This window comes from Bombina bombina, chromosome 8, assembly GCF_027579735.1.
Source record: "Bombina bombina isolate aBomBom1 chromosome 8, aBomBom1.pri, whole genome shotgun sequence".
Taxonomy (NCBI): Eukaryota; Metazoa; Chordata; class Amphibia; order Anura; family Bombinatoridae; genus Bombina; species Bombina bombina.
In genome coordinates, this window is record NC_069506.1 from 286,399,488 (window position 1) to 286,409,784 (window position 10,297).

The 10,297-nt window shown below is 41.1% G+C and overlaps 1 protein-coding gene across 4 annotated transcripts in view; it reads right to left on the reverse strand.

The window, feature by feature from the left end:
- Positions 1–6,993, reverse strand: part of TMEM201 (transmembrane protein 201) — a 138,028-nt gene extending 131,035 nt beyond the window's left edge. For 2 of the 4 annotated variants that reach the window (XM_053691439.1, XM_053691438.1), the window contains exon 1: positions 6,801–6,993. In XM_053691439.1, coding sequence (XP_053547414.1) covers positions 6,801–6,889 — 89 coding nt within the window. In that variant the 5' untranslated portion in view covers positions 6,890–6,993. The remainder of the gene's footprint in view (positions 1–6,800) is intronic. The other 2 variants (XM_053691437.1, XM_053691440.1) reach the window with 2 other exon arrangements.
- Between the last annotated feature and the right edge of the window lie 3,304 nt (positions 6,994–10,297).

Here is a 10,297-nt window from a genome sequence, read left to right on the forward strand (position 1 = left end):
CAGCGTCATACCCACATACGTTGTGCGTGCCACGTGTACTAAAGAGAGCAATCGTGGTATGTATTGTGTACAGGGTTAATAAAAGCAAGCGTGGCATGTATTGTGTCAGTGATTACTAAAAGCCACTGCTGACTGTGCATCATATGTTTACATGCAAATGAAACACAACGTTTACCATCAGCAACATGTGTGCCAACAGAAATAAACTGCTATTTTTTCTATTAACCTTTTAAAGCCGTTATGCCGTTCCATTCCGTCATAATTAGACTGGGCTTTAAAGCCGTTATGACGGAATGGAACGTCATAACTAACGGCTGTCCTGAAGCCTTCTGTGCTTCAGGGATTTAATCGCGGTCTGGAGGGCGTTCCTAGGATTGTAGGGACGCCCCCCAGATGCGATCCAATAATTGAAATCTCGCGATCGTATGCACGATCGCGTAGTTTCAATTTGTCTACATCGGAACAGTTGTTCCGATGTAGGCACTTTAACCCTGTCACGAAAGGGTTAAATGATATGCGCATTACAATTTTGGCTATTATGTCACTTTAAATGGACTTTCTTCAAAATGCTGCAAATTACCACATTTGTTTTATGTCCCTTTAAGAGCCTCATCAATGAGGACTTCACAAATATGGCTTTAAATGGAGAATGAAAGCAAAACAGCCAATCATGTACATATGAAAACAGCAGATAAACCCTGATCCCCCAAGGCAGAACATGTGATATTAAGATGTCATCGCAGAAAATGTAGAAAGATTTGGACAAATATAGGAACACTCTTCAAACACTCTGGTTGCATTCTGTAAGTTTTCCTTAAAGTGATATGAAACCCAAAATGTTATATTTGTTATTCATATAGAGCATACAATTTTAAAACAACTTTCCAATTTACTTTTATTATTAAATGTGCTTCATTCTCTTGGTAGCCTTTGTTAAATTAGCAGCAGTGTACTAATAAAAGCTAGCTGAACACATCAGGTGAGCCAATGAATAGGCATATATATGCAAACAGCAATCAGCTGCTAGCTCCCAGTAACACATTTCTGCTCCTGAGCCTACCTAGGTGTGCTTTTGCACAACGGACACCAAGAGAACAAAGCTTATTAGATAACAGAAGTAAATTGACATACTCTATCTGTATCATGAAAAACATTGTGGGGTTTTTATCCCTTTAACACAGTACAGCCAGAGCAAAACCCTATTTGAAGAGTACAGTCAAATATAGAGCAGCGTTGCAAAATGGCAATACATTGATAGATGATGGGCTCACAGAGGCTGGGGGCTCACTGCAGAAAGTGAAAAAAAAGGTCTTATTCTGGGACCCTCATTAAATTGAAAGTAGCAGGAAATTAATGTTTGTGCACAACTTAAACTTAAAATAAATAGTCAGTGACTAAAGGACAGGTCCCACAGCTTTATTGGTGAGGAGGGGGGGGGGGGGGGGGACACCTCCACAAGTGTTTCTAGAAAGCACGTGCAATGCTCTCTGTTGTATAAACAGCTACATTTCAGAGTACAAGGTCGGCACGTCACTGTGTGTACAAACAAAGCTTATGCACACAAACAAGCCCTTCTATCAATCCCTGAGGATATTCTTGTACAAGGACCTCCAGAAATAAACTCCTGCTGTACAAACCAATCAGCTGCTGCAGCTGCTTGTCTCTAGCCTGCAGGAGACATAAGTGCCTCTGTCAGTTCATGTACCCTCAACAACAGACGATCAGACCCAACCACAAAGGGGCCCTTGTGCAAACCTAGACTTTGGTGACCAAGGGGTTAAATGCAGATCACAGCACTGCTAAGGAGTTTACAGGGACAGTAAAGTAAAAAAGAAAAGAAAAAACGTTAATGGTGTAAACAGATTTATTATAGTATTGGTTTAGTGTGCCCTTGTCTAGCACTAAATAGCAGCACTGGCACTGCACAATGCACATAGCTGCAATAGAGTGCTAAAGACACGTGCACACTTGAGCCTGCACGTTTTAAAAGGAACATAGAGGGATAATAGCATGAATGCAGTTACATTCCGTGCTGTTCTGTTGCAAACCATTTGATATTACAGCCATTTCCATATATGCACAGGATATATCCAACATCAATGCAAAAGCTCTGCATACAAACGGTTGAGTGTCATATGGCTAGCACAGCTATTGGATAAGGGTGAGCATGTCACCTTATGGAATCGGAAATAATTTTTTTTTTTTTTACCGTGGGCGGCTGGAAGGGTATTATAATGGAACCATGAAAAAGAGGTTATAGCAAATATGCATTTCAAAATGAAAAATTAACGTCCCTTTATTGCAAAAATTCTGGATAGCTTTACAAGATCAGGAAAATTTACTATCACTTTAAAGAAAAAATGTAATTGTTTATCATTAAGGTAATATGTTTTCATTAGTTAAATTGAACTATTTAAATTGTTATTAAGGTAATGCTTATTTTTCTCCTTCCAATAAAGTACAGCTGAAAAGTTAATCAAAGATGAATGATTAAAGGGATGGTAAATCCTAATGTTTTTGAAATTATAGAATTTACCAGTGCAACAAATAAAAGGGGGCTTTGTACATTAAGTATAATACTACTTCAGGCTGAAAGTTCATTTATTTGCCTGCAGCGTATGCTGTGCCGAGCAGCTCAGACCGTCCGACACACAAAGAAATTTTTATCAATGAGGTGATGCTAGCCAATAACGTGCTAGCCTCTAGCACCCATGGCAGAACGTTATTTTATCAATGAGGTGATGCTAGCCATACTGCATAATGTCAACTGGGCTGCACAGCGATTGGCTAAGAGGTGCAAATGTCACCTCACTGATAAAATAGCATTCTGCCGTGGGCTGCCTGAGGCGATTAGCGCGGCATATACTAAAGGAAAATAACAGAACTTTCAGCATGAAGTATTTTAAACTTCATGACTGAAAGTCCCCTTTATCAGTGGCACTGGAAAATCCTTGCGTTTCACAAACACTTAATTACCATCACTTTAAGCTAACAAGCTGGAGCTAGTTCATCTCCCAATTTCATAATTATCTATGTATTTCAGAAAATGACTGATTTAGTTATATAACTGGAAAAATTATCTGAAAAGTTATTATTCGAAAAATTAAACATTTATGTAGCAAAACATGATTTAAATTGAGGCTGACTGACTTGTGGTTTAAAAAGCAATTAAAATAGATTTGATTTAACACAAATCCCCCTGCTAGGAACATAACCCTTTAAAAAGCCCCTTGAATAGGTTTATCTGGTATCCTTTTATGTGTGACCAATTAGAGCTCATTAAACCCAAGTAACAAGGTGCAAGTAAACATATAGAATGAGAGGAGGAATCGTACGTTAATGACAATTGGGTCAAAAGCCTCAAGGGGTTGTGTCTCCTGAGAAAGTCTTTAGCTATGTGTTTAATCCCTCATGTAAGTTAAAATGGACATGAAACCCAAAAATGTTCTTTCAGGATTCAGATAGAGAATACAATGTTAAACAACTTTCCAATTTACTTCTATAATCTATTTCTTTGTTCTCTTGCTATCCATTTTTTAAAATTATACCTAGATGGGCTCTAGAGCAATGCACTACTGCAAGCAAACTGCTGATTGGTGGTTTCACAGATATGAATCTGTCATTGGCTCAAATGCTGTATTCAGCTACCTTCCAGTAGTGCATTGTTGCTCCTCCAACAAAAGATACCAAAAAAATAAAGCAAATTTGATAACAGAAGTAAATTGGAACGTTGTTTAAAATTGTATGTTCTATCATGAAATAAATTTTGGGTTTCATGTCCCTTTAAAAAAAAAAGGGACACTGAACCCAAATGTTTTCTTTTGTGATTCAAATAGAGTATGCAATTTTAAGCAACTTTCTAATTTACTCCGATTATCAAATTGTCTTCATTCTCTTGGTATCTTTATTTGAAAAGCAAGAATGTAAAGTTTAGATGCCGGACCATTTTTGTTGAACAACCTGTGTTCTTGCTGATTGGTGGATAAATTCACCCACCAATAAACAAATGCTGTCCAGAGTCTGAACCAAAAATTGGCTAGGAGTAAATTAGAAAGTTGCTTAAAATGGCATGTTCTATCTGAATCACAAAAGAAAAAATTTGGGCTCAGTGTCCCTTTAATCATCACACAGTTAGCAAAGGACACAAACACCAAGCTGTGAAAAAATGCTCATGATTTTAGAGACATTCTAATGTAAAACCAACATGCTCTGACCAGTGATAGCATCTTACTTAAACTTAAAGGGACAGTCTACTACAGAATTTGTATGGTTTAAAAAGATAGACAATTCCTTTATTACACATTTACCAGTTTTGCATAACCAACACTGTTATATTAATATACGTTTTACCTATGTGATAACCTTGTATCTAAGCCTCTGCAGACTGCCCTTTATGTCAGTTCTTTAACAGACTTGCATGTTTGCCAATCATTGCTGACACCTAGGTAACTCCATTTGAGTGAGCACAATGTTAACTATGGTACAAGTGAACTAGCTCTGTCTAGCTGTAAAAACTATCAAGATTCACTGAGATAAGGGGCAGCATTCAAGGGATTAGAAATTGGCATATATGAGCCTACCCATGTTTAGCTTTCAACAAAGAATACCAAGAGAACAAAACAAATATGATCAAAGTAAATTGGAAAGTGGTTTCAAATTGCATGCTGCCCTATCTCAATCATGAACAGACTGTCCCTTTTAGCATTGTGTCTATGTACCAGTTTACGGGACAGTAAAGATACAAACTGATAGGAAGGACTGCATCTTAATTGTAGTACATGCAAGAAAATCATCCTAGCAATGTCTGCAAAAATGCTTTGAGCAGCCGGTCCAGAGGCCATTCTACCTGCCCCACTTAAAGAAACGTATACTCCTGCTGTCCTTACACCAGCAGCTGTATTATGTTAGACGACAAGCTGCATCCTGCAATGATTATGATGCAGTGCAATTAATTTGTACAATTACTATAACAAATTTTAGGAGCCAGGAAGCTGTGGCATCTAAAATATTACTCCTATTAGTGAAATGTTTTACCTATATTTTTATTTATAGAATTCCCCTCCTGCTACTCAATCTCATCTGGCTACTGTTTCATATACATTTCTCACAAACTAATTTATAGGATGCAACTGCATCAAAAGCTGCCAACGCTTGCAAAGTAGCTGAGTGCTTGTGCTAAAGCAGGGCTACTTTGTTTTACAGCACAAGGGGTATACAAGGTAAGGTGGGTTTACTAGCAGTAACAATACATAGCAACTTCAAAGAATACCTGCAGCCGTCCTTCTATAACAGCATATAAATTTATTACAGAAGTTTGACATTCCTAGTCTTCTATAGCTTGTGGGTATTTCACTTGTACATACATATAGCTACCTTTCTTCTCTCCCTAGAGAGACATAGCGTTTATAAACTAATTTCTGAGTAGCATTTGCAGTAATATAGGGCACACACCGCCCAGGGTGACACCGGGATACCTATGGCACTGCACAGGGTGACAATGTGACACCGGGATACCTATGGCACTGCACAGGGGGACAATGTGACACCGGGATACCTATGGCACTGCACAGGGGGACACAGGGATACCTATGGCACTGCACAGGGGGACACAGGGATACCTATGGCACTGCACAGGGGGACACAGGGATACCTATGGCACTGCACAGGGGGACACAGGGATACCTATGGCACTGCACAGGGGGACACAGGGATACCTATGGCACTGCACAGGGGGACACAGGGATACCTATGGCACTGCACAGGGGGACACAGGGATACCTATGGCACTGCACAGGGGGACACAGGGATACCTATGGCACTGCACAGGGGGACACAGGGATACCTATGGCACTGCACAGGGGGACACAGGGATACCTATGGCACTGCACAGGGGGACACAGGGATACCTATGGCACTGCACAGGGGGACACAGGGATACCTATGGCACTGCACAGGGGGACACAGGGATACCTATGGCACTGCACAGGGTGACACAGGGATACCTATGGCACTGCACAGGGTGACACAGGGATACCTATGGCACTGCACAGGGTGACACAGGGATACCTATGGCACTGCACAGGGTGACACAGGGATACCTATGGCACTGCACAGGGTGACACAGGGATACCTATGGCACTGCACAGGGTGACACAGGGATACCTATGGCACTGCACAGGGTGACACAGGGATACCTATGGCACTGCACAGGGTGACACAGGGATACCTATGGCACTGCACAGGGTGACACAGGGATACCTATGGCACTGCACAGGGTGACACAGGGATACCTATGGCACTGCACAGGGTGACACAGGGATACCTATGGCACTGCACAGGGTGACACAGGGATACCTATGGCACTGCACAGGGTGACACAGGGATACCTATGGCACTGCACAGGGTGACACAGGGATACCTATGGCACTGCACAAGGTGACAATATGACACAGGAATACCTATGGCACTGCACAAGGTGACACAATGTGACATAGGGATTCCTGTGACACGGATTCCTATGACACTGATGCACAGGGTGACAATTTGCCATAGTGATTCCTATGACACTGCACTGGGTGACAATGTTACACAGTGATTCCTATCCACTGCACAGGGTGACAATGCTACACAGGGATTCCTATGACACTGTACAGGGTGACAATGTAAAACAGGGATTCATATGACACTGCTGCACAGAGTGACAATATGACCGCACAGGGTGACACAATATGACACAGTGGCAAGGACGCGTAAGGCACATGGTGGTTAGTTGAGAGTAAGCACCATATGTTGTCACTCACCTCCGGAGCAGCCTGTAGAGCACCAGTCCCGTTACACCGGTAGCCGCTGCCAGACCGGCCAGGGGCCCCACGCTTCTCACGCCCTCCATGCGACTGCTGATTGCTGAATGAGCCCTGCAAGCTCAATATTCTGTATTCGCAGGCGCCAGCCAATCACCGCCCAGAACACAAACCGCCAGGGTCTGCTCCAGCCGGGCAGCTAATGAGAGCGGAGCTAGGAGCATAGTAGGCGTGGCGAGTTACGCACGCGTGCGTGACAGCGCTCTCTCAGGGGCTCCCGTGGGCGGCGAGCGTGAAAGGCCGAGATCGTGAGTGTGATTCATTCGCGTCGTGCTGGGCGTTCGTGGGCTGATTCATCCGCAGCAGTTAGGGATTCCCTATGTTACAGCGCCCACGCACTACTAGTGAATGAGAGCTGCATAGTGCCTATTACCTCAGGTTTCCCGCGCTCAGCGCCTTTACTGATCTGCTCGTGTCTTTATAGACCATGAAATAAAATTGATATATACATATTGTGTGTGTGTATATATATATATCTCATTTCGTAGCATATGTTATTAGCAGCGCTCCTGACACTTTAATGTTTTAGTGTTTTTTTATTCACAGCTCTATGGCTCTACAATGTGAGTAACTGGTCAGCGTGAGGTTAACTCCTTCCTGCCTCAGTGTGGTTAAACTAGTATTGTGCCCTGATGATGTTGAAGTTAGCTACTTATTCGGCCAGCTTCTTATTCGAAGATTGAAGTTAACTTACTATTCACCCAGCATCCTATTCAGGTTAGCTTCTTATTCATTATAGTAATTATTTATTAAACAATTAGAAAAGTTAATGATATTAATCATGAAATGTGGCATCAAACGTGACAATTTAATTTCTGAATAAGGTACCAAGCTTTTACTCTTGGCTCACTAACATTTGGCTTGTTTTATGCTAATTGGGCATCCCTCTATATAAAAAAATTAAATCTAGCCTGAGCTAAATGTTATTGATCATATAATATGGCACCAAACCTGGTACCCTAATTTCCATGCATTTCAATTAGGGATTCTGAATAAGTAACCAAGCTTTTACTCTATTAAAACCATCTGGGCTCACTCACATTTGGCTTGTTTTATTCTAATTTGGGCATTTCTCTATATAAAAAAAATAAATCTAGCATGAGCCAAATGATATTGATCAGATAATATGCCACCAGACCTAGTATCATAATTTCAATGGGAGATTCTGAATAAGTAACCAAGCTTTTACTCTATTAAAACCATTTTGGCTTACTCTCATTTGGCGTCTTTTATGCTAATTGGTTATCCCTCTATATAAAAAAATTAAATCTAGCCTAAGCCAAATGATATGGATCATATAATATGGCATCAAACCTGGCACCCTAGCATCCATGCATTTCAATGGGAAATTCTGAATAAGTTTTTAAGCTTTTACTCTAATAAAACCATCTTGGCTCAGTCACATTTGGCTTGTTTTATACTAATTGGGCATCCCTCTATATAAAAAAAAATCAATCTAGCCTGAGCCAAATTATATTGATCATATATGGCACCAAACCTGGTACCCTAATTTCCATGCATTTCAATGGGAGATTCGGAATAAGTAACCAAGCTTTTACTCTGAAAACCATCTTGGCTCACTCACATTTGGCTTGTTTTATGCTAATTGGGCATCCCTCTATATAAAAAAATCCAACCTAGTCTGAGCCAAATGTTATTGATCAGATAATAGTGCATCAAACCTGGTACCATGATTTCAATGCATTTCAAAGGGAGATTCTGAATAAGTAACCAAGGTTTTACTCTGAAATCCATCTTGGCTCACTCACATTTGGCTTTTTATGCTAATTGGCATCCCTTTATATAAAAAAAAATCAATCTATCCTGAGCCAAATGATATTGATCATATAATATGACATCAAGCCTGGCACCCTAGCATCCATGCATTTAAATGGGAAATTCTGAATAAGTAACCAAGCTTTTACTATATTAAAACCATCTTGGCTCACTCACATTTGGCTTGTTTTATGCTAAATAGGCATCTCTCTATATAAAAATAAATAAATCTAGCTTGAGCCAAATGATATTGATCATATAATATGGCACCAAACCTGGTGCCCTAATTTCCATGCATTTCAATGGGACATTCTGAATAAGTAACCAAGCTTTTACTCTATGAAAACCATCTTGGCTCACTCACATTTGGCTTGTTTTATGCTAATTGGGCATCTCTCTATATAAAAAAATGAAATCTAGCCTGAGCCAAATATTATTGATCTTATAATATGGCACCAAAATTGGCACCCTAGCATCCATGCATTTCCGTTGGAAATTCGGAAAAGGGAACCTTCTTGGCCTACTCACATTCAGCTTGTTTTATATTAATTGGGCATTCCTCTATCTAACAAATCTGATCCATAGAAGCCTCTTTCTTAAAGGCCCTGGGGAAGCCACTGCTCTGGTAGAATGAGCCATTATCGTCTCAGGAGGCTGATGTCCAGCTGTCTCGTAAGTTAAGAGGATGACATTCCTCAACCAGAAAGATAGGTAAGTAGTAGTAGCCTACTGCCCCTTACACTTCCCTGAATAGACAACAAATAAAGAGGAAATTGTCTAAACTCCTTGGTAGCCTGAAGATAAAACTTCATAGCCCGAACCACATCCAAATTGTGAAGCAACCGTTCCTTCGAAGGAGGATTAGGACACAAGGAAGGCACAACAATCTCTTGATTGATGATGCGGTCTGACACCACCTTAGGTAGAAAACCTAATTTAGTGCGTCAAATTGCCTTATCTGCATGAAAACCCAGATAAGGGGGCTCACATTGCAATGCAGAAATCTGAGACTCTCTGCGTGCAGAGGCTATAGCCAACAAAAAGATAACCTTCCAAGATAACAATTTAATGTCAACTGAATGCATAGGCTCAAACGGAGTCTGTTGCAAAACACGAAGAACAAGATTCAGGCTCCAAGGTGGAGCTCCAGATCTAAACACAGATATGATCCTAATCAGAGCCCTAACAAAGGACTGCACATCTGGAAGCTTGGCCAGTTGTGCAGTAAAACTGAAAGGGTCGAAATCTGTCCCCTCAGGGAACTAGCGATAGACCCTTCTCCAGTTCATCCTGGAGAAAAGATAGTATTCTGCAACCTTAACCTTTTTGCCAGGATAAAACAAGATCTTCACACCAATCTAAGTAGGTCCTCCACACTTTATGGTGGAGTATAAATAACTCAGAGAAACCCCTCTTGGCTAAGACTAAGCGTTCAATCTCCACGCAGTCAGCCTCAGAGAATCTAGATTTAGATGAACAAATGGACCCTGTATCAGCAGATCCCTGCTACAAGGTAATTTCTATGGCAGACATGAGGACATCCCCACCAGATCCACAAACCGCGTCCAAGAAGGAGCAATCAGGATCACTGATGCCCGCTACATTTTGGTGTGGGCCACTAAACGAGGAAGAAGCAATAAAGGAGGAAAGAGATAAGAGTT